At 39.4% G+C, this 25,279-nt stretch overlaps 3 protein-coding genes across 6 annotated transcripts; 1 reads left to right on the forward strand and 2 right to left on the reverse strand.

The window, feature by feature from the left end:
- Window positions 1–420: 420 nt before the first annotated feature.
- Window positions 421–8,485, forward strand: LOC134620152 (gap junction gamma-1 protein-like). Of its 4 annotated transcripts, none has more exons than XM_063466144.1 (5): window positions 421–519; window positions 5,507–5,778; window positions 5,868–6,093; window positions 6,198–6,935; window positions 8,045–8,485. In XM_063466144.1, exons 2-5 carry the CDS (start codon window positions 5,539–5,541, stop codon window positions 8,056–8,058), a joined length of 1,218 nt encoding a protein of 405 aa, XP_063322214.1. In that variant the 5' UTR covers window positions 421–519; window positions 5,507–5,538; the 3' UTR covers window positions 8,059–8,485. The 4 variants fall into 4 exon arrangements, with proteins under 4 accessions (XP_063322214.1, XP_063322213.1, XP_063322216.1 ...); XM_063466143.1 differs by lacking the exon at window positions 421–519 and adding an exon at window positions 1,162–1,283; XM_063466146.1 differs by lacking the exon at window positions 421–519 and adding an exon at window positions 1,162–1,283 and having other exon boundaries at window positions 6,198–6,875.
- Window positions 8,486–10,936: 2,451 nt separating this feature from the next.
- Window positions 10,937–14,815, reverse strand: inha (inhibin subunit alpha). The gene is made up of 2 exons (XM_063467439.1): window positions 14,515–14,815; window positions 10,937–11,679 (listed from the first exon to the last, which is right to left on the reverse strand). The coding sequence occupies exons 1-2, from the start codon at window positions 14,813–14,815 to the stop codon at window positions 10,937–10,939; spliced, it is 1,044 nt and encodes a 347-aa protein (XP_063323509.1).
- Window positions 14,816–19,724: 4,909 nt separating this feature from the next.
- Window positions 19,725–23,121, reverse strand: LOC134621201 (D-beta-hydroxybutyrate dehydrogenase, mitochondrial-like). Its single transcript, XM_063467634.1, has 4 exons — window positions 22,767–23,121; window positions 22,136–22,288; window positions 21,915–22,048; window positions 19,725–20,114 (listed from the first exon to the last, which is right to left on the reverse strand). Exons 1-4 carry the CDS (start codon window positions 23,119–23,121, stop codon window positions 19,725–19,727), a joined length of 1,032 nt encoding a protein of 343 aa, XP_063323704.1.
- Between the last annotated feature and the right edge of the window lie 2,158 nt (window positions 23,122–25,279).

A 25,279-nucleotide genomic window follows, 5' to 3' on the forward strand; every position in this document is an offset into this window, starting at 1 on the left:
TGTTTCTGGGGACACAACTGCATGACCAGGACCAGACAGAAACCAAAACATGTGAAGGACACGCTTAAAAGAAACGAATCGTTCATTGATGTGGTGAGGAAGAAAAAGATGAAGGTAAAGTGTGTTTTAATCCCATGATCCATGTAATACTGTAGATACATGTTTGCTATTTGCTCTGTACTGTTAGCTTGTCACTTCCTCAGCTGGACTTGTAAAATTTGTCCTAACCCCCCCCCCCAAAACAAAGTAAAACAGAAAAACAGAGTTGAAATCAAGTGATGTCTCTAAACAAGAAAAGAAAGAAACGGAGATTATGAATTCAGCCAAAGCAGCAGCCGGGAGAATTTCATGGTTTGATCCAGGAGTTGAAGATGTATCATGGCTGCTTTTGGACATATTTCAGGATGTCAGTGAGGCAGTTTGAAATCTTGTTCGCAGAGTTGGGACCACACCTGAGAGGCAGAGAAATGATTTCAGAGAACCGATTGACCTGGAGCAGCATCTAGCTTTGTGCCTGAGGTAAAACTGTATTCTTTTACCATTTCTATATCTCTGCATCATCACATAGTCCTGTGCACACTTTGAGCTATGAGCACGCTTGTTACAAAATGCATCAATCTGATTGGTCAGAAAATCAGAACAATTTAGCTTGGTTTGAAAAAAAAAGTATTGCTGTATTACTGTAAGGCCTTTACCTTTACCTTTAGGCAACTCTTGTTGACATTTTGCATTAAGAATAGGCAAGTCCAAAAAATATTTTTAATGCACGAAATATTTGCACAGCCTTTCCAGAGAAATTATTTTCTTGTAATTTCTTTTTTTAAACAGTATTTTTGGCATTTTTCGGCCTCCATACTAAGTGGCTTCCCTGTTGTGACATACCTTTCGTGTCCCTATAGAGACAGCGGTTTATCTTGGACATTGCAAAGATCTATAGGATTCCCCTGGTTCTTCACCGTGAGGGCAGAACGGTAGTCGGGCAGCTCAGGTTTCAGGGGCCTCCTCTTGTTCTTGAATGGGGCCGAGTTACGTGGAGGAGGTGCAGCAGGAGGAGGAGGGAAGCAGGAGCCTGCAGGAGTCGCAGACCTCTCTTTCTTTTGTGCTCTCGTTCGGGACCCCAACACATGGGGTCAACGTGGGCTGAATGGCTTCATAGTGAAAGCTGCCTCGGACGCAGACGCAGACGGTCGGCGTGAGAGAGCGAGCGCGCGCGCTAATTAGAAAAACCTGGTGAAGCAATTAAGCGCGAGGAGAGAAGCAGCGCACCGATTGTAGTGCAGAAGGTGAGTGTTTGGTCTCGAGAAAAGTTAGCTAGTGTAGTTTGGTTTTCCTTTTGGAGCTTAGCTGAAGCAGACTGGGGTTTGTTTTTTTGTTTTTGGTACCCGAGAAGTTTGTTTATTATTTATTTTAAAGAGCAGGGTTTAGTCTAAATATACCGAGTAGGTCCGCGTGGCGAGTTCTGAAGCTGTGCGTGCCGGAGTGTCAGTGTCTTCCTAAATTCGTCAGTTTTTAAAATAAAGGGAAAAATTTAACACATGGAGACTTTGTGAACGTCACCATTAGTGCGGCTCGCAACATTGTGAAATCACACAGTGCAAGGAAAAGTTTCTTATATGTAAATAGAAGCTTTTTTTAAGGGAGCAGTTCTTGTGCTAATGGCTGTTTTGAACTTTCAGAAGTAAAGTCAGACTCTGAACTTGATGGCTTCATCTTCTAAGAAGAAGAGGATTCTTGTTTCCCCACTGAAGCTTGGCAGGACTTAGTTTTCCTCCAGGAATGCCACAATTTCCAAAACAATTCAGTCTGACTCAGCAAAGCGTATTCGAAGCCTTCAACAGCTCCACCGAGGAGCTTTTAAACTTCCTTCCAGCTACACAAACCGACATCAATCATGTGCATTGACTCCATTTTCCACTTTAGATTTAATTTTTGTCCCTGCTCTCCTCAAAGTCAAACTCTATTGTAGACAGCAAAGAAAAAGATGTGATTTGCATTTGCAGATGCTGGATGGTTCTCCTCCTGCTGCTCGGATTGTATCGGGAGTCCATGTGCCCTCTGTCTGCTCCCTGAACCCTAAGAATCCCAGCTTTCTGCTTTTGGTTAGGCAGGAATGTTAACTTTCCCTTTGTCCAGATCCCTTGCCCAAAAAACTCTCCACAACCCACCCCACTCACAACTCCTGGAGAGCATAGTGACTCCTGAAGCAGAAAAGCCAGTAAATCTGGGTTTAAACCACATGAGCAAATAAGCTACTGGGTTTTTTTTGTTGTTGTTGTTTGTATTTTTTTTAAAAGCCGTCTTCAGTGCATTTGGGAGTCTGCACAAAATGCTCAAATTTACTCGAGCCAGATGCATGTTTGTCTTAGTCAAATGTATAGCTGAAAGGCGAATGTTTGGTTTCCTTGGTGTCTTTATCTGGAGGGGAGGGCAGTTTTACAGTGTGTTAACAAGGGGTGCTGTAAAGCCCCCTGAGATGAGTAAATTCTGTGCGTTTGCTGCTGTCTCAACTTATTTTTTCCCCTCCCTGCTTCTTTTAGCTCAGCACCTCTAGAAACTCTTAACGGACCCTGAGCATTAGCAGGAGCTGAACTCCCTTCTGGAGCAGCCCTGTGCAAAGTGAACAACAGCTGGAAACTTAAAACTATTCTGAGCCCGTGGCACAAAATTGCATTCCTCCTTTTTTTTCTCTTCTTTGTTGTTTTTCTTTTCTTTTTTTCTTTTTTTAATGTCACCATAGCTGTGATGACACAGTAAATTTTTCTTGTCATTCACCAAACACTCAGCAAAACTCACACATTTGTTTTCTGCAGCTTATTTTTCTTGAGGGGGAGTACGGGATGTTAGGAGATGGTGCAAGAGCACGCAAAGCATATTTATATATATAAAAAAAATGTTTTTAAATGTGCGGCCTTGTTTGGCATGTTTGCTTCGCCTTCGTAAATTCTGCTGGCAAGGTCACTGGCTTTTTCCAGGTGCTTGTTCAGGTGACTGATAAGCTTGGTTAGAAACTGATAGCTGGAATTCAGTGAGGTCAAACTGAAATCTCGGCTTCTGGCTTCTTGTTTTGGCAGAGGAGTCTCTTCTTCTTCTTCTTCTTCTAATTAAAGGTTTTTCCTAATTACACTGAGATTAGATGTCCATTATTGGTCAGCCTGCTCGTGCCTTTCATTGCTTGAGAGATGCTTTTGGTCTGTGTGCGGTATTCTGCATATCAGGTCATGTCCTCAATACACACTTAGGCCAAACTGTTGCAATGCAAGAACAAGTTTCAGTGGAGGAAACCAAAGGCAGTGCTGCCCCGGGGGCGGAGGTTTAAAGGGATAAGTCTGCCTCGCTGAATGAATGCCAGAAAGAGGCTTTTAAATTTCAGCAGCAGCCTTTTCTCTCCTCCTCTGAGACCTCTTGGCTAATGTGCCATCTAAAGGTGGGTTTTGTAACACTGCGTTGAGGGTAAAATGGATATCACCAGGCAACTGGACTTGTCTTTTGTTTTGTTTTTTTTTTCTCTTTTCCCACAGTCAAATTTGTCAGTTTTAGAAAACCAAAGTGTACATTTCCCAGGGATGTGAGTGTGATGCCCCTTCTTTAGTAGATGAAGCTTGTAATTTTTTGTTTTCAAAATGTAATTCTAGATTCAGGGCGACGCTTTTGCAGTTCGAAATCTGAGGGGATGATTTCAGGGCCCGCAATTTTTACTGTCTGGAAGTTTTCATAGCTTTGGTGTGGCTTAGTCTCGTGAGACTAAGGCCTTGTTAATTTTTTTTTTTGGGGATATTTTTCCATTACGCAGGTCAGGCTCGGGCAAGTCACTCTAACCATTTTTCAGCGTCAGAAGGTGCCAGGGTTGGAAAAGAAGGATTTCAGAGGACTGGATGATGAACAATGCGTCTGAGTGTCAAATGCTAATCTGAGGAGGCAAGCCTACAGATGCCTGTAATGGCTAAAGGCTGATGCTGTTGCAATGAGTCATGAAATGCTGCTTATTTTCTTTGCTACACCCTGTGGTCTAAAAGCGTAATTGTAAAGACGAGCAGTTCATAGAGTCCCTTTTTCTCATCCTCCTCCCCCTCTGTGTTGGTTTCAATCAAATGTGTTTTGAAATAAAGTTATGGTGGCATTTATATATTTTACAGTGTGTCTGGTGCTCTGTTTGGTTAAAGAATACCCTCATCACAGACTAGACTGATCCAGGATGTGTTTTGAAACTGAGTTCAGTCAGGCTTTAGCCAGAATTGGAGGGGAAAAACACAAAGCTAATCTTATCTTGATCAGTTATTAAACTGCTGCATCAAGTCTAAATTTTATTTCCAGCTGGCTGCTAAAGCTTACAGCCACTGCTGTAAGACTTTTTGCGCATTACTTTTTGAGTATTTGCCACACTTGAAGGAATTTAAAAGAATAGTTTCTGGCGCAGAGTTGGAGAGCAAATTCCTAGATCTAGTCACTGCTATAATATCATAATTCCTACAGCCTGGAGCCACAGCAGGTCTCCTCAGAGCTAGCTGCAACTTGCCAGTTGCCTCTTTGATTCTGATTAAGCATCTCCAGCTTGGCGTGGCAGTGAGGTGTAGGAATGTTGGATCACGAAAATGCTGCTAGGGACTAGTGCACTCTGACCAACAAGACTGATTCACATTTAAAGACCTGTATGTCTGACCTGGGTTTAAACCACCTGTATGGGCCTCGTGTGACTTGATACCAAATGTGTGGCTTTTGTTTATTTATTTTTTAAGATTTGTTGTGGAGACTTTCTTGGAATACCTGCATTTCCAAATGCATGGTTTTAATCTCCTTTTGGGTGTGAAAGCTTATCATTTGGTTTCTTCTAGTGACTTTCGGTTGAAGTAATGCTTAAATATTTAACTTAATTGAATAAGAGCTCGAAATGTCTATTTTCAGTACATACAGAGGTCCTTTTAACAAGGATGTGAAAATTGTAAATTAGCTTTATTGTTTAAAGTCATCGCACTGCTTGGATGTTTTGTTTTTGTCCCCCCCCCACCACCAGCATCTTATCTGCTGTGGGCACTCAACAAGGCATTCCCATTATTATTATTATTATTATTATTATTATTTATTATTATTATTATTTTTTTCTCCCCTGAAATCAGACATCTGTAAATGTAATATTTTGTCAAGCAAAACTGTATAAACACAAACTGTGTAAAGGTCTCGGTGAAACAAACTGCACTGATATTCGAGCAGCTAGAAACTGTGATTATATTTTCCACCCATTTAAGAAAAATAAACTGTTATTGAAATGGTTTGATTACATTTCTGTGGATCAGCCTATAATTATTCAGCTAATTGTTTCATATTTAATGATAAACATCTGCTGTATGACCATCTGTCCACAAAGGCTTCTTTTAGTTGCTGTGATCCTAAAATAAGACATGCACAAACCTCACAGATTCACAGGCTGCTGTTCTTGCTCACTTTGATTTTATGAATGCAAAACGAAGTTTTCCCGTCACTTCTCAGTCTCATGCTTTTGTTTTGAACCCAGAGCTAACTTAGTGCTCCGATCACCTTGGCACCATGAGTTGGAGCTTTCTAACCCGTCTGCTGGATGAGATATCCAACCACTCCACCTTCGTGGGGAAGGTCTGGCTGACTGTGCTCATCATCTTCCGCATTGTGCTGACGGCCGTTGGCGGCGAAACCATCTACTATGATGAACAGAGCAAATTTGTCTGCAACACACAGCAGCCTGGTTGTGAGAATGTGTGCTATGATGCATTTGCGCCGCTCTCACATGTCAGATTCTGGATCTTCCAGGTGAGCTCTAGCAAAAGAAGGCTGTCGGTGTTTATTTTACTCACACAAAACAGTACTGTTAATGTCAACATGCATACATTTACCTCCAGGTGATCATGATCACCACCCCAACCATAATGTACCTTGGATTTGCCATGCACAAGATTGCCCGCATGGAAGAGACGGACTTTCGGCCGGGCCCAAAGCGGAAGAAGAGGATACCAATCATCAAGCGTGGGGCTGCGAGGGACTACGAAGAGGTAGAGGACAACGGAGAAGAAGACCCAATGATTGCTGAAGAGATTGAACCAGAAAAGACAGACAAAGCAGAACAAAGTAGGGCAGCAGTACGTCTTTCACAAAGCATCTTTAATGTTCTGTCTAATAGATTGCAACCCCAACTTGATACTAAGTTGGCTTCTAATGTTTCTGTTTTCAAGGCTCAGAGAAAAAACATGATGGTCGCCGGCGGATCTTGCGTGACGGCCTGATGAAAGTCTATGTGTGCCAATTGCTGTGGCGCTCTGCCTTTGAGGTGGCCTTCCTTTTCGGGCAGTATATTCTGTACGGCTTCGAGGTGATACCCTCCTACGTCTGCACTCGTTCTCCGTGCCCGCACACGGTGGACTGCTTTGTTTCCCGTCCCACGGAGAAGACTATCTTCCTGCTGGTGATGTACGTCGTGTCCTTTCTCTGCCTTCTCCTCACCATCCTGGAAATCATCCATTTGGGTATCGGCAGCATCCGTGACACTTTCCGCAGGCGGGCCACCCTCAACACACGCACTTCCCGTCCACCGACCTCACGCTCCATGCCTACAGCTCCACCAGGATACCACGCCACCATGAAAAAGGAGAAAATGAAAGAGCTGAGGGACTTGCCAATGGGTGATTCTGGGCGAGAGAGTATTGGGGATGAGGGCCCCTCGTCCAGGGAGCTGGAGCGGTTGAGAAGACACCTGAGGTTGGCCCAGCAGCACCTGGACCTTGCCTACCAGGTGGATGAAGGAAGTCCTTCACGCAGCAGCAGCCCAGAGGTGAACACAGCTGCACAGACTGCTGCAGAGCAGAACCGTCTCAATTTTGCCCAGGAGAAGCAAGGAGAGGCGAGCGAGAAAGGTAAAGAAGACGCTCGGGCCTCCATTCGACACACTGAATTTGACACAGATGAACCAGGAGGTAGAGTTCAGCCTTCAATAATCAAAACCAAATCATGTATTTATATAAAAGGCCAAACATTCAGCTAAATGTGGTTCAGGTTTCTTAAAAGTAAGGGTTTGCCACTCTTCTGTTTTGTATAACTGTAAATTAACATCATTTGGGTTTTGGACTGTTAAAAATTGAAGAAAATTAGTTGCAGCTCTAAACCATGGAGAAAATATTTGGAAGAGGAGTATTGCCAGCATATAAAAGTACTTTTTCTATAAATAAATTAGGGCTGGAAGATGTGATTAATCAGCTAAAATCATAGACTCTGTGAAACATGTAGCCACAGTGACCTCACCCACTGGTTTGTGGGTTTGCATTTTGAAGCCTCAACTTTAGCTTTATGGCTGCTGCCATCTTGCTTGTCTTAAGACTGAAGTGACCATATTTGGGCATGATGGTGGAGTGCTAAGGTATTAGCTAATGCTAGCGAGTTTGGTTGGAAAGCTGCACATGGAATCCAGGGGTGCATTGCCCAGTCCGGGTTAGCTTCTAAGTGACCTAGAGATACAATATTAGATTTTAACTTGGCAGACTGAAGCACAGATTATAACAGGTTGTGAGTACAGTTAACTGTACAAAGTAATTATTTACCAGGTGATTGCATCATTATGATGATGATGATGGCTGCCAACTACAGCCGTCTTCTTCCACCAAAGTGGTATTAAAACAATTAAGTAGTCCTATCGTGACTTGGAATAGTGTGTGGTTTTGTTTTTTTTTTGTTTTTTTTTTAAATGGGCCTCAAGTGGCCATTGGAGGAACTGCAGTTATAGAGATCCAACCCTCCATTGTTGGCTTTCCATCATTTAGTTGCTTGAAATTTTGTCCAGTCAGCACTCTAAAATTCAAGGATGGCACTAACCTTAATATTTGGCACATGGAAACCAGAGAAGAATATTGAATCTTTCTACTTCCATCCGATTATGTAAATACAGGCTTAACTTTGGACTTTATGTCAGATTTTTATTTATTTTTTGTGGTTTATTTCCTACTTTGGTTTGACCTAAAAACATCAGAAAAAAGTCTCGGTTTTAAGTGAACATGCATGCTTAATAATCTCTGGTCTCTTTATCTTCTAGGGATACATGCCTGAGCGTGCTTCCTGCCTCAAACGTCTGTCCTTTCATTCCTACTGGCCTTAAACACATGGGGGAAGCACATATGGGAATGCAGTCAGACCACTGAGGGAGACCAAAGTGTGTGTAATGTGTGTGCGTGTGTTTGTGTGTGGGGATGAGAGAAATGTGCCTTTCAGTATTAGAGGTCAGTTGAAAACAAAGAAATGCTGACCGAGCTGTGTTGTGACAAATGGTTAATTTCCACGACTCTAAACTTGAAAGCTTGCCGACCTACATCCAAACTTTGACTGTGCCTTTGGCTAGACCTCGTCTACCCCATGTTCTTTCGTCATCTCTGTTTTTTGTTGCATTGCAATAACCTGTCCATTTAAGACCACGCAAGGATTATTGTAAGCTTCAGCTGAGTGTATTTTTTTTCTTTTTTTGTTTGGTTCACAAGAGAGAGGCTTTTTTTTTTTTTTTTTTTTTTTTTTTTTTTTTTATGTTTCTGAATGTTGATGTCTCACTTGGTTGAAGCTTATTGGCCTCAAATCTTAAACATGACCTTGCGTTATGTAATGTTTTTGAGTATGTGCAGAAGCTTGTTAAGTGGGGCTTAACCTGTAACTGGATGAGTCATCTTTAATTTAAATGTTGGGAATTATTGGTGTATTAGCCAGAAGTCATTCCACTTCAGAAATGTTTGACAGATATATTTTTTTTCCATTTCTTTTCGAAGCCTATTTACCCAAATCAACCAAAAATATTTACCTGGGAAATGCTTGAATTCTTAATCAACAGGAACCGTTCCACACATTTCCAACAATCATCTTTGTACAATCATTTTATTTTACCGGCCTTTATTTAAGGTTTTTTTTTTTTTTTTTTTGACCAAACGCTGTAGGCTAGTGACATTTGTGTAGAAGGAAGTGTTGTCATGCAAATACCACCTCAGCATTTCAATGTTAATCCTTTCCTAAATTATGTTCTAAAACAAATATTTAGTGTTCGTTGGGGCAGAAAGTTGGAAAATAAATTCACTCTTTGTGGTTTTTCATGCTAACTGGCTAGAAACATCTGTCTTCTGGGGCACTGTCAAACATGTAATTCCACCCTTGTCTTTAGAAATTTACATTCTTCTTTAGTGAGACATATTTTCCGTCCTTGACATGCAACCTCTTTCTCCTTCGTGCTGAAACATGGATGCCTTTGTGCATCCCGGGAAAGAAGGAGGAAGAAAAGCCAAGCTGAGGAAAGGATGACAGTTTGCTGACGCACAGCCTGGTGCCATGTAAACATGTAATCTTCAACTCACCGTGAGATTCCTTCCTTCCTTTTTTTTTTTTTTTTTTTTCCTTTTTTTTTTTTTTTTTCTTTTTGTGTGTTCAGTAGCTTTCAGTATTCATACAGTTGAAACATTTTCATAGTCGGTTTTATATCCTGGAGAACAAAGTGCAGATCGCCAAAGAACTGTTGCTGTATTCTTATAATCATCTCACTTCCAGTTTTGCTACTTATTTCGAGGTACGACATTCAATTTTGAGTATAGTACTTTTTTTTTTTTTTCTATTGCAAGTTTTGTAGTTATTGTAACTGTAGAGATTATTTTGTCTTCAGAGTAAATAAATATATTTGAAATGGTTTACTCCTGTCCTTGATTTGATTTCTTTTTTTTTAGTAATTGTTTAAACCTGTGGTTGAATTGCAGTCTGCTCAATATGTATTAACATGTTAATTTATCTCAATTAAAATGAAAATTTATTGGATTGTAAAAACAAGTGACATCTGTTAGTTACCCTGACATCTACAGGCTAAGTAATTATTGGTCAGCCATACTGTTTAAGGTAAAATGATGGGTTTTAAAGTAGGCCTACTATGCCCTCCAAAGGAATAATCAAGAAATGGCTAAACAAAAGGGGTTTAAATGAGCTCAAACTATTTCAGTATGTCACTTTGGTTTATAAAAGATAATAATAATCTTTCAGTGGCCCAATAAGGGAAGAACCAGATTTTCCCCTTCTCTCCTAAAGAAAATATTTGTTCTAATTGTCTCATGATTTAGTCGTTAAATTGGCCATTTCCTAATTGACGGTGACGTTATTGATACATAACAAATCTATTTACCTTTTTATGTGGTATGCTAAAATAAATGAAATCCACTTAAATGAAAATGAAATCCCTCGAAATCCACAAATTAAGAGTTTCAGAGGCGCTCTTGGAGGGAGGGGGGGGATTTCTGGATTAATTCAGCAAGCAAAACAAACATATCGACCAAGTCTTCATCAGGTATGAATTGAGTTTTAAATAATGTATTTAAAATGCCAAATTATGCATACATATCCAAAAAATTAGGTATAGCAAATATGCGAGTCTAAGTTATGTGGAAAGGAACAGATGTATAGAACTCAATAGATAAATTAAACAAGGAAATTTTAACAGCTCCTAAAAGTTGATCATGTCATTGGCCATTTTTACAATGTTCAATTTATTTAATTTACGTCAGTAAGGACTTTAATTGATGGTGGTTAAAGTGTTCCTAGAAAAGTATCTTAAATTTTATTGACTTTCATTTTTAGCACATGTAGAACTATATCTTACACTTCCTTGTATGACTGTGTGTTGAATATTGATGTGAGGTACACTAAGCAGTACCAGTGAAAGGGTGAAAACAACACATTAAACAAACAAACAAACAAAACCCGCTAAATAACACTTTAATCAAGGTTCACATATAAAGTACAATCTGTTTTGAGGCTTATGTAGCACATACCCAAACTAGAGAACAATCAGGACAAAATTGTAAGTGAATAAGACAAAATCAAGTTTAATAAGAGCAATAATCAAATTTCAACTGTGACTTGTAAGTAAACTGAAATCTTTTATTTGGGTGAACTGGCCTTTAAGGTCTGATGTTCAGATACATGTACACTCTTCAGGTATAATGTTAGGCAAGGTCTCATACTTGAATGAGTATCCACCATCAGATGTCGTGGTGATCCTCAGGGACCTCATGGTCCCCGGGACGGGAGCGCAACACTGAGTGATCCCCAACATTGCAGTGGTTCGATCCCCACCCGAGCAGTTTCCGTGACAGTAGTAAAACGTCAGCACTTTCGGATGGACGATCCAGTTGTCCCACCCCAGCTCCTCAAAGCTGATGTCGATCTCTGCTCGGTGGCAGTCGCTGTGTAGAGGCCTCTCCTGAGAGGGACGCTGCAGAAGATAGATGGCAGAGGGAGACCAGGGAATGGTCACTGCTGCATTGCGGGGTGACCGGGAAGGTCCACGAGGTTGAACATGGAGGTGAAGAAAGGGCATCTTGTCTGGTTCTCCTGCGTGGCACTGACAGGCTGGACAGTGGACCTGAAGAAGAAAGGGGCCTTCGGCGACGAGGGCCAGCAGGTTTTGATCCAGAGGGTAGGTGGTCCATCCATCAGAGCTTGACTTTGATGGAGCCTCCGCTGCCTGGAGTCGTTCTAGTGCTGTGGTTACAATGAAAAGCTGGGCGGAGGAGTTAGCTGTGACTGTTTCGCCTGCGAAGAACCAGAAGTGGGCTGATGTGACTACAGTGTCCTGGCTGTTGATGGAGGGCTGGAAGTAATATGTCATATGTCTGTTTGCAGTTTCTCCCTGAGCTGAGTCCGATTTGGTGCAGTCTGCAGGGAGACATCAGATAAAAAAACAAACAAACATCTGTTAGCCTACTTAACACTTTCTTTCATCTCTAAGCACAAAGTGAAATTCTTCACAGTGAACAGCGGTGATGAAGATGTGTACAGCACATCACAGAAGGCACTTGGCTGAGTGACGAAACGTTTCTCCCACTGAAAATGCTACGTCCAGATGAACAGAATCAACTTTTTGGGATTTCCTTACCTGGATGATTCAGCATGCATCAGGACACTGACAGGTATGGTTACTAATTTGGATTCAGCATGAACTTCTTTCAACCTGAGAGGACACTAACATGTTTATTTCAGCCCAGTATAAGGTTATTCTTTGACAGTTAAGTTAAACCCCAAATTACACATGCCCCATCTACACACATTTAATAAAAAAAACTTGTTTTCTACTTGCCTTTTATTATTTAAAAAACTGCATTGTGTTGGTTGTGTAGGTTAATTGGATAATCCAAATTGTCACTAGGTGTGAATGTGTGAGTGAATGTGAGCGTGAATGGTTGTTTGTCCCTGTGTGTTGGCCCTGCGACAGACTGGCGACCTGTCCAGGGTGTACCCCGCCTCTCGCCCTATGATAGCTGGGATAGGCTCCAGCGCCCCCCGCGACCCTGGAAAGGATAAGCGGAAGCGAATGGATGGATGGATGGATGGATGCATTGTGTTGGCTTTATTTCTTTCCTACATGTAGTTAATGTGTCTAAACATGAGTTAAGTTTATAAATATTAAGTGTTGCAGATAAAGTACACATCTCTGCCAGTTTACTGCAACATAAATATAAGTAAGGCTGCATTACAATATGCAGCACTGAAATTTAAGCATTGTTACCACCTAGGAGGTTGTGTTTTTAGTAGTGTTTGTGTGCATGCATGCCATTATGTCTGTAAAAACAATGGCTCAAACAGTTGAATGAATTCTGATAAAACTTTGCAGGAGTGTAAAGTGGGATCATGTTAACAATCCATTAAAATTTGGCTTAAATGCACCATTGTCTTCAAGGTCAGCTTAATGATTTATTGGTTGAAAATTGATAAAAAGCCTTATGACTTAATAACTATGATTCTTACAAGTGTGGTGTGTCAACATATAGAAAGTACCGTATATAGATTTAAACATTATGCCACATTTGACCTCTGACCTCTCCTTTAAGGTCAAGTTTGATTGATCTGAAGGTCAAAGTGTTAATAATGCTAACAAGAACCATTTAAAATGACAAGAGGTTTTCACTCTGACCACACTTACTGATATGATACTATGCTAAGTACTGTTCTACTATTATGACATGTACTATTTTCCTGTATTTTTCTTTTAAACTTGCAAATAAAACTTGCAGTCACTTGATATTTATTACTAAGTATTTGTTTATAACACGTGTCATACCCATATAAATAAATAAGTGCTCAGAATTATGTCAAGTATGTTAAAATGGGTTTAATCAGAGTAATTAACAAAAGCCTCCACTTTTCACTTGTTTTTACTGCACTAAAAAATTCCTAAAGTACCTTTAGAAAAAACGCAAAGAAAACACAATGAATTTTGTTTAAAATAAATACTGTCCAGGGAGTGAGCCACCTTGGCAGACAGCACTTCAGAGCGAGTGCCATTAGTTCCATTACATTTTAGAGAAGGCAAATATATTTAAAACTAATGTCTCTGAGGTTGCAACGCACACTATAACAGTGATGGATAAACAGCACTGACAAACTTTTTTCCAAAAATCCCATATTTATTAATGGAAACTTTAGCGCCAACAATCCGTTTCACCCTTTTTTTGAGGTGTTCTATTTTATTTTCAATTAGACAAGAATTATCATTAAAGGTGATCAGGTGTGTTCAAAGGTTAACAAAATAAATCGACTTTTCATTCACATACAGAGAGTAATATAACATAAAGCTAGAGGAACTTCAGTGAAGGTGATGAATATCAGTAGCTCAGGTTAATTTTAAACAAGACTTACTTTTGTGTGTATTTTGTGAGTTTTGGAAACTTGTATACACTCTATGTTGGTTGTAACACAGAGTTTATAAAACACAGATGGCGCTGCCACCATGGGGTGAAAAGAGAACATTACACATTATTGATTCTGTTTGTGGCAGCGGGCCATAACTAATACGTTTTAAGGAAGGAGCGAGGGGCCATATAAAATCTGATTTAGTGCCGTGATTGGCCCGGGACAGACTTTGGACATCGCCCTGTCTAAGGACAGAAAGACTAAATCACATATCTGTCTATCTAACTATTAATTGTTTTATTTGGAACATGTAAATATATCTAAAATAGCAGAATACATTGTAAATAGGAAAAAAAACAACAACCCAAAGTTAATATACTGAGTTGTTGTGAATGTCTCTATATTTTACACAATTTAGATGCTTGAAAAGGAGTAGGATGAAGTTTACACTTATTTGATCCCACCACCCTTAATACTATCACATAATTTTGATTAATCAGTGTATCTTACTATCTTATTACCTGACATTTGGATAAATGCAATTCTGCTGCTCGTCATATTTTTTTTTTACTACTAGTACAAATGTATATTAATGGATGTTAAAAGAAGTTGAAATATATATAACCATCTATAATATACAAATACTACATTTTGCAAGGAAATGTTGCAGGAAAATTTTGCAAATAATGGCATCCATATGGTTTTCATTTAGAATAAGATCTATTAAAACTTAAAGTCAAAATGTATCCGTATACTGTTTTATTTGTAAGAGTACATTTTGACCTGTTGATTGATTTAAAGACCTGTGTGGAGTTTTAGACTCACTCCACCCAAACAGATAAGTGGAAAAGAACTTCTCACCTGAACCCGGGAACAGAATTATTTGCGATGATTCCTGGTTCGGACGGGTTTGAGGATTAACCCATGATGTTCTGCTTGTCCTGTGGGCCCTCTGGTGCAGGTGCCTCGTATCAGGAGGTAACCTATCTGCATCGGGACCTTGCAGCGTGCTCAGAGGGGGTTCTTCGAGCCCGAGACCCTCCAGAACCCGTACTTTGAACCAGGATAGCACAGCCCCACGGGACAGCTCCTCAGCCATGCAAGCTTGAATCAGACCGTGGATCCAAAGAGGACCCAGGATGAGGGCAGCACAGGACACCATGACTATATATCTTGAAACTCTTGATGGGAGGAAAAAAAATCCTTAAAGTAGGCGCAACTATTTTTACAGTTTCAGAGTCTGCCTTGTTTGTCTGGTTACCTCTAGAAAATGGATTCCCTCTTGTTGCTTTCCCTGTTTTCTAACATATTTGTTTTGTCTCTGCGTGCTATCTGCCTCTGAGGGAAGTCTGTGAAGTAAGGCATTCTGCTGGTGAAACAAATGGAAGATAACAAAGAGTGACCTTGACGGATTGGATGTTACACACAGTAACAGGGGAATGTGTCTCCGTCTGCTTCTTTGTCCTACTCATTTGTTTCTGGGTAGATTGGTTGACTTTAATCTTCAGCATGCAGATAAAAACAACTACATGCCACAAATATAAACTTTTCTTTTTTTATTTGATGTAAATTAAATTTAGGCATCTGTCAAGACATTCCTCCTCTCAGATTTCTGTTTGCTTTGACTTCCATGTTGCACACTCTTACACACACACACACACACACACACACACACACACACACATGTCTGGTTTGCTATCCTCGTGGGGACATCCCATTGACATAATGCTTTCCCTAGCCCCTTACCCTAACCCTAACCATTAAAAATGAATGCCTAACCCTAACCCTTACCCTAAACCTAACCATAACCTAATTGTAACCCTGACAGTAAAACCGCATTTTGAGTGTGAAAACTGCTTTCAACCCCGAGGGGACCTGGATTTTGGTCCCCACGGTGCAGAAAGTCCCCACCAGGATAGTAAAAGTCAGATTTTGGTCCCCACCAGGATAGTACGAACCCGTACACACACACGCACACACACACACACACACACACACACACACACACACACACACACACACACACACACACACACACACACACACCTGTTAAAAACAAAATGGCTTTGTCTGCACCTCTTTATCTGACTGGCCTTGAATCCCTGTCTGGGAAAATGTTTTTCATGGTTTTCGTTTGAGGACAATTTATAACCTTTAAACGGGCCTAAAAGCAAATTTTCACAGTAGTTTTCTTTTAAAATAGACATATTTTCAATCAGTGAAGCTTTTATTTTGAGCAAATGTTAAGATGTGAAAGTACAACCAAATCTGTGAAATGATGAATAGAATGAAAACCCATCCTAGCCCACCGAGGAGTGGCACCTTAAACTCATGGACTTAATCCTGAAGCAGGATAGGAGAGATCTTTTTTCACCAGTCAAACTTTTAAAATAAGCAATAAGGGAAAATTCAAGCAAAGAGTTTTCCACAAAGTCTTGCAGAAATGGCAGATATCTGACATTAACTTTGCTGTATGGTGCATTGCTAGGTGGGTATAAAATGGATCAAACTTTTCCCTCTGCTTTATCCGTTTGAAAATCAGCTTATATGTGTGTTTGGGATCATTGTCCACGCTCAAATATTTCCAAGTTTCAACTGTCTATCAACTGATTTGAGTTGAAGATTGTAGCATTGTCTTAACACACGCTTGAATGTTCCACAGTAGGGAGCTGTCAAAACGTCTGCTTTTATAGAGGAGCTATAATACATACATATATATATATGTATATATATGAAGGTCAAAACATAGAAGGAAAGGACAGCCTTGGTTTAGCAGATTTTTCCAGGTTTAGAAGCTCAATTTTGTTTTTCTGTCTTCTTTCGTCCAATCACATGGTCCTAGCACAACCTAGGTCTCGTCTGAAGTCGAGAGGTGACCGGGCCTTTGCAACCGTGGCACCTAGACTCTGGAATAACCTCCCTGTTCATATTCGTGGATGATATAAAACCAGACTGGATGTTAAAAACATTTGTCACATTTGGTAGATATATCTATATATAGTGAGAGAAAGAGAGAGAGAGAGAGAGAGAGAGAGAGTTTTTTTTTCTTTCTTTAAAAAATGACTCAAAAATGTCTTTTTTTATGGTGGAAAAGGTTGCCCTTTCCTTTGAGTAATCTTGAATCTCGTGTTCACAGTACAAAAACCAAAAAACTTCCTTTCCTTTTCTTGGTTTCTGGTGAACACGAGCTCTTATTCTTTCCAATTTGCTTTGGCACTCATAACACTGGTTTGTTAACATGTGACGTCAAGACTCATCAGCCAGTGTTTGTTAAAAAAAAAAAAGAAACAAAATTTTCTTTGTGTGTCTGTTAGTAATGAAGGATCAAGTGGCTGACCACTCTCAGCTGATAATTAATTTGTCTGTGAATGAAAGCATTGACGGCCAACACGGAGACCGAACCTATGACCTTAGCATTAATAACATCACACTCTAACCATCAAAGCTGACCAGTCTGGAGTGAGTGGCTTTTTAACATTTTATTATTATTATTATTATGCTGAAGAAATAGTATATCCGTGATGGATGTTCTGTCAGATAGAACAGCTTTTTTTTAGAACATGAACCTTGAAGGAAATATGTGCATATTTGAAATTTTTTCCTATTTTTAAGTAGGATGTCAGTAAAGCGTGCTGGAAGGATTATTTTAATGGTTGCAAGTAGTGAGTGAAATGTGAAACATTTTATAAATAGATGGTCCTATGCAGTTATACAACATGAACACTGTCTGTGTTTCAAAAGGTGTGTATGAAACACATCACTTCATAAAAAAAAACAAACCCTAGTATGGGCATTGAACTCGTGCCCTGTTAACACCACACGATAACAATCTGAGCTAAGTGGCATACTGTGACTACTTTTTACAACTTGAGAGAAATGTGTGCTTATACAGAAATATTTCAATTGGTACCAAAGAAAACAACCATCAAATGGATAAACCCAAATCTTGGATGCTCCTTTTTGCCTACTAATCAGAAGGTAGCTGTGTAGTTCATTCGATGAGTAATGTGGATGAAACAATTGAGAATGTTATACAGCCATTATTGTATTGCTGAGTCAGCTGGGATAAGTAAAGAATGGAGGGATTTTTATATTAAATATTTCTTAATATAACCACTGTAACCTTTTGACTTTTTCTACTGAAACATTATGTGTGAAAAGCCTAATTATGTTTACTTATTAGCCATTAATTAATTAGAGGTTGCACTATTGTTCTTGGGCATAAAAGAAGTCCTACCCCTAGCTTCCTCTTCTGTCACACCGACTCGCTGCATGTCCTGTATCCAGGAATCTACTCTGTGATCTTTGTCTTTTCCTCCTGCCTGGCAGCTCCATCTTCAATATCCTTTTTCCAATATATCCACTATCCCTCCTCCTCATGTCCAAACCATCACACTCTTGCTTCTCTAACTTTGTCTCCAAACTGCTCAACCTGAGTTGTCCCTCTAGTCCTGTCCATCCTGGTCAGTCCCAATCTTAACATCTTCAGCTCAGCCTCCTGTCTTTTTGTCAGTGTCCTTGTCTTTAAACCATACATCATAGCAGGTCTCACTACGGTCTTGCAAATCTTCCTTTTTACCCTTGCTGCCATACCTCTGTAATAAATCACCTCTGGCACTCCTGTCTACCCACTCACCCTGCCTGCACTCCCTTCTTTACCTCTCTTGGACCAGTACACTTCATCTCCTTTTCTCAGGCATTCTCTCTCTCCAAGATTGTGTTCAACCACCTGGCCAAAAACTCCACTACCCTCTCTCCACAGGTATGTCATCTGTCCACTCTTCATCCTCTTCATAGCTGTTCACACTTTCTCTTCTCTACACCTTTAATCCAAGAAGGGACATTAAAATGTGAGGAATAATAAATACAAAAAGTGTGAGAAGGCTTTTAAAATGTGTGGCTACAAGATCTTTCAAAGTATTGGCATATCTGCATTGACAAAAAGATTTGGGACTTTGATGTAGCCCTGGTGTCGTAATACTGCTAACCAAATAATCACTGCCACTCATCTGAGCAGGAAAAAGTTGCCACACCTACACTGAAGATCAGATAGAAAGATGAGGAAAAGAGGGAACTGTAATGAGAGAGAGGAACCAATGAAAACAAAAACAATATTGGTCTAAAGAACACAGACTACAGGCATCGGAAAACATAAAGCTTCTGGCATCAAAAATCTGTTCTACTTCTTTCAGATTCTCTACATTCATATGTAGAGAAACCACCAATGAGGCTTGGATTAATTAAAACATGTTGTGCAGCACTGTTGCTCAAACTGAACTCTTTACCTTGCACTATTATAAACATTTGTCTGTTATATGAATATTTATTATTGTAGAGTCTTTACCTTACAATAAAATGCATCTTGAGGAAACTTGATGTGATTTGGGGCTATATATTTTTTACCCCCATCATTTTCAAGCTCTTGTAATTACTTAAAAGAAAAACTTTGTGGCACGATTTTTTGCTATAACCAGGTTTGAGCGTGAATATCAGTTTAATATCTATGATCCAGAGGAACATAATTTTGCACCGTTACCTTGGAGGACCTCTTTCTGATAATTCACTAACAACCCCCCCCCCCCAAAAAAAAAGTCAGTAAACTTAAGTAAAGGCTCATACCAACCATGTGGCAAAGTTCAAAATATGTTATAGCATGTGGAATGTCCCTACAGTTTGATTGCAGGTTCATTCTGTGTAAATAACCTGACTAGGAAAATATTCATATTATGATGGTTATGTTTTGCATGGTTTACTTAAATATGCTAAAATATGCTAAAATTATTGTCCAAAAAAGTTAAAAAAAAAGAAAATAAAAATTAAAAATTAAAACCCAACCCATGGATCCTGAAGGTAAACAGCCAGGCAAGACTCCAGAAATCAAGCTACAACTCATAAATACTGAATACTGGGTTTCAAAATGTCTCAAGATCAGTCTGTTTCATGAGGCTATATTTGTTTCATACCTTTTATTATTGTTATTAGTAGTATTATTAATTATAAAGCCACTCTCATCAGTAAATGTTGTGTATTAAGTCCTTAAAATTTTTAAAGGCAATAGGAAGAGCTTAGTATTACAGATAGCTATTTTGTGGGTCTCGCTTAGCATAAAGCATTTCTTTTCTGCATGTGTACATTGAGCTGAGAGAAAACACAGCATCAGCCAGGAGGGTTGGCAGATATGGGAAGATGCTGAAGAAAAACATCTCCATGGTGGAGACCAGCAGGTATCTGTGTTTCGGCCTAGCAGATGTGACCGCGTGCAGCATTGCTGCAATGACCGGATCGGCGTCCTTGAATCCCACCCTACATGTTGACGTGAAGTAGTCATTGGCCAGATCAATGTACTCTCTGCCAAAGATTCGTTTTTTCTCATCATCCAGTTTGTTCCAGATGTCCAAAGCAGTTTTCCTCTTCAGGATGTTAGTGGCTTGGCCAAAATTACCTGGCTGAATGACACTGACCTGAAAGGGAGTTTATGTTCAGTTAGTCCATTTACAGCGTTTTTTTTGTGTATCTGTGTTTCTGTGTGTTTGTGTGTGTGTTTTAATTTAAACAACAAATCCATGACATTTATGAAAGATTATTTGCATTCCTAATGAAACTTGAGCTAGCTTAGCATAAAGACTCGACTAGGAGGAAAGAGTTTATTAAATCTTGATGGGCGTTCACTGCAATCAGTATCAATTACTCCAACTCATGGATTCCTGTAAACCCATAACTTGTTTTCTCACTTCTATTTTTGTTGGGTTAGACCAAAAAGAAGAAATGGATTAGGCAAACTTTAGATATACTCCGATCAATTTCTATGATATATACTATGATGTCATGTTTGATCACAATAATCTCAAAATTAAGGACACAGAGCTAATATTTTTACATTTTTAAGTAAAGATTTAGGTTTCAAGAGAAACAATGTGGTTATGAAAAATGGCAAAGCTCTTTACTAATAGTACCAAGCTTGCACAATGTTCAAGGTTTCTGCCCTGGACTTGTTCATATGGTCACAAGTAACAGGTAAACACATGGTCACTTAGAGCTTCATGTCTGTTAATGAAATACACATTAACAGACAAACAGTCTTGAGCCAACCCTCATTTGTTTATATTTTGTTTCCAAGAAGCCAAAATTTTCTGTATTTTTTTCAAAGTGGTCTTGATCAATAGCTTGCTGGACTTTTTAAAGGTCTTTCAAAGTTTTTTGGGGGCATTGGTTGCTATTTTAGTCATCTGTGGTCTATACGTAACAGGTAACTTAGTAAAGAACCAGGTTTAAATTGCATTTAGAGGCACTATGTTAATAGCTGCCCATTGCAAAAACACATTTAAGGACAAAAGGAGAAGTGGGAGGCCTTTAAAAATCCTACAGCAGATGAAAAGCATCTTAAGAAACAGGAAAAAAAAACAAAAGAAAACCTAATCAGAAACGTTCTCAGTGGAAGGCTGGCTGTCAAGAAGCCATTCTTATTGAATGGAAAGAGGGAGAAAAGGCTGAAAGACTGAGGTGTGAAAATTACACAAGAACTGGACTAAAAAGCTTTGACAACTGTTCTGATGGAGTGATGAATCCATATTTGACATTTTTGGTTCAAATGGCCATCATTTTTTACAAAAGGTCAGGAGAGTGGTACAACAGTGACTTTCTTGATGCATGCTCAATCATCCAGGTAAGCAAATCCCAAATAATTGATTCTGAAACCTGCAGTCAGCTGGGACTGAAGAAGTCACTTGGATAAGTGAAAAAATGTTTCTCACACTGAAAATGTTACGTCTAGATGAACAGAATCATTTTTTTTGGATACAACAGTGAGTGTCTACAGCCATCTGTAAAACACGGTGGGGGCTCTGTCATGGTTTGGGGCTGCATTTGAACCAGTGGTGTAAATTGATAGAATTATGAACAGAATCAAAGCAGCCAAATTGTTCTGTGTGTTATACAAGTGTAAGAACCAGATGTTTCTCTGACTCCTGTTCCTAAAAGCAAAATAAATAAGCATTGGAATGTCTTAGAAAATCCAATGAAAACATACCATGGTTTTTCATTAGAATGTGATGTCCCACAGCACTGGCAAAGACAACTCTGTACGGTGTAATTAAAATAAAAAAATTCAACTTTACTTACTCAATGAACCGTATTCATAGAAAGACTTCCTTCCCATTCCCCTCACAGGCATAACATTTTATTTACCACAGAATTACTAAATTTTCTACTTCATGCTACAGTGTCATGGGATGTTTTTGTTTATCTTTTCACCCATACGGTACCTTCATGCCAAAACTAGCCATTTCCACTCTTAAGCAGTCAGCAAATGCCTCCAGTCCTCTCTTTGACACACTGTATGCTCCCATGTTCAAGCAGTAGAAGAAGGAAAAGATGCTTGACACAAAAACCATCCGACCTGAAAACATTACGCAAGCCTTTATTATCCATAACGCCACTACAATATAAATGTGAGGACAGTAATGTAGCTACACATGGAACTCACCTTTGCTGGCACGAACCAGAGGTAGGAAAGCGATAGATGTCCTAATGGATCCAAACAGGTTAACATCCACCATGTTTTGGAAATCTTCAATAGTGCTCCATTCGATCTCGGCCCAGTCTGAGATCCCAGCATTGTTCACAACTGCCCACAGACCTGACAAACAATAAAATCCCACTGACCCTACTTTTTTTTCTTTTGGAAAAATTTAGTTTTAAATGTGCAATAAAAAACATGCAACATGTCATGGATAGACCAAATAGATTAGAAAGTTATTTTTCTCCACACTATTTGTCAAATTTGTAAAAGTTTTATTTCTTGCAAAAACAAAGAAACTGAACTGGCCTCTGGAAAGTTGAACTCACAAGCTAAAAAAATTAAAAGATTGGATTTACTGTGGATTCAAGACTTTTCATAATTCACCTTTGCCTTTTAATCTATAACCATCATTGAGATTTTATCCTTACATATTTAAAGAGCTATACAAACAAGTCAAGAACTTGCATGAGATAAAGAAAAGTCAAAAGTTTGTCTTTTCTTTATCTATGGAAATAAGCAAACAATAAAATACAATTTTCTCCTTTTTGCCATGGCTAATCTTTAATACATTTTTTCCATTGAGCTAAACTCCTACCTTTCTCTGGCAGGTTCTCCTGCACCATTTTCTTTGCCTGCTGCAAGTCTTCATCCCTTGTGACATCCAACTTGAGGATTTTCAGATTACTGGAGCTCTGTCTGATCAGGCTCTGGGCTCCGGCTCCTCCTGGAGACAAACACCCAGCAAAGACCACAAACCCCTTCTGGTCCAAACAGCGAGCCAGGTGGTGCCCGAAGCCACTGTCACAGCCTGTTATCAGCACAGCATGGCCACAGCTGTCCAACACATGGTTGGAGCGGTAGCTGGAAATAAACTTGGAATAGATGAAGAGGAGGATGGCAGTGATGGGGATGATGCTGACCATTTCGATGAGGAAGAAAATGGTGATCATGCTGCTGAAGTTTCAATGAACTACTGTGCCAGATGATTATCTGTATAGATGCACGGTTGATGAGGTTCAGAGGATAGACTGGCCACCTTCCTTGGCATGTGTAGAATAAATAAATAGCTTCACCAGAAAAAAAGAAAACAGAAACAAGATTCAAAACAAGTGAAAATAGATGAAATCTTTTCTTCTAAAAGAGAAAACGTTTCTTCTTGAAACATTAAAAAAGGCCACAAAATAAAGATTAACTCTTACCAGAAGTGTCATCTCATGTTCTGGTGAAAGGGAGTGCAGTCTTTAAATAACAAGTCATCAGGGGAACTCTGCCAGGACGACAAAGTCAGATCAAAAGCCAATCAGTGATGGTTCAGAGTTTTTTTTTTTGTTTTTTTTTTACACATTTTTCACAAGTTTTCATGTGACCTGGTGCTTAAAATGTGACGTTTTTACAAAATGCCTCCGGCTGCTTTCATTTGAGAAAATGTTTAGGAGAGTTACGAAAAATCCTGACCTATTACTCTTTATTTACAAAGAGACATATCTTTGTAAGACATCTTATGTGTACTGGAACCTTCACACAATCATGTGGGGATAGCTTTTGTGGCCTTACCAAGAACTAAAGATTATACAAAAGTACAGGAACTAAAGATTATACAAAAGTACAGGAACTAAAGATTATACAAAAGGGTATTATACAGGGGCATTGCAAACAGCCAAAGTGTTTGTTGCCTCAGTTCAACAAGTCAGTAGTCGTTTCATCAGGAGCAGACATTAAAAAGGAAACATATAATCTTGTCGACACAGCCAACAAATAATCGAAACAACTGGCTATAGGCAGACTTATAGAGCTATAGAGCTTTAAGGCATCAGTAGTCAGTCTGTCCCCCTCTTTTTTCTCTGTGGTATGATAAATAAATATGCAGTGTATATACAGTAGATTTTTAAAATGAGCCTCTTTCACAACAAAAAACAAAATAAAAAATCAAATGAAATAAAAAACAAAATAAAAGCAGTATCCAGTTTTTACCACACACACAGAGACACACACAGAGTAATATACATTGTAAGTTACAATATAAAATATTAAGACATCTGATCTCATCATGTTTAATTAAGATTGGACAGCTGTGGATTATCAGAAATCAGCTCTCCTACTCTGACTTCAGCTCTCAGTCCGACACATCCCATCTCAAATAACTGGAGTAATTGGGTAACAACAACCTGCAGGATTCAGATGTGGAGCAGCTGTCTCTTATGAAGACTCCACACTGTGGACTAAAGATTCTGAGTCAAGTAAAGAGTTGGAGTCACTCTTGCCACTTTCAGCAGTATTGTGCAAAAGATAGGTGGTATAAAAGCAAAAATCCACTGTTTCCTGTAAACCTACAGAGACGGCTCAATGGCTCTTTTCCTCAGTATAGTTGTGAATGAAGAATGATGACAATTAACCAACCAATCACATCAGCTAGAAGTTTATTGTGATCATGTGTTTGAGTTGGCGTGAAGATAACTGTCATCACTGTGTTCATGCCTACAGGAGATAAAGCTGAATTCCAGCTGACAGCCTTACAAGACGTACAGAGACAGTGCTTCTCATTGATCAAACTGCAGGAGCATCAAATTTGATCTCACACTAATAAATGTCATCTTTGTTAAAACTCTGAGATCAGGGTGACTAAAACCTACAAACCACTTGCTCTTATTGCAGAGAACAATCATCATATTTCTAGTATGTTTACTCAAGTGTTTGTACAGCAATGGGGATTTCAGGATGCTCAGTAGTTTATTTCCTCTTTGCATTTGAGTGAAAGCTAAAAGTTTCTGCAGGTATATGAGCTTCGAGCTCAATTTGTTCACCTCAACATGTTAACATGCTAAAGCTGGCTGTCCCACACAGCTGCTCTGAACAAGTCCTCACTGCTCTTTATACTACATGTGCTTAACACTGACTGCCAGAAAGGACTTTCTGTGAACGCTAAGTTATCACCTCAGTTCTTTCTTTGTCTCTCTAAAAGTTAGCCCTTCCCTGTGAAACAGTCAGAGTGAACAGCAGGGTGTGTGTGCGGAGCAAGAGGATAAATTGTGTCCTAATGATTCAGAGAAGTTGAAGCAGCAGCACTGTGTGTGTAGAGACACTCTGACTGAGCCATGTAACTGGGAGGTG

This window comes from Pelmatolapia mariae, linkage group LG23, assembly GCF_036321145.2.
Source record: "Pelmatolapia mariae isolate MD_Pm_ZW linkage group LG23, Pm_UMD_F_2, whole genome shotgun sequence".
Classification (NCBI taxonomy): Eukaryota; Metazoa; Chordata; class Actinopteri; order Cichliformes; family Cichlidae; genus Pelmatolapia; species Pelmatolapia mariae.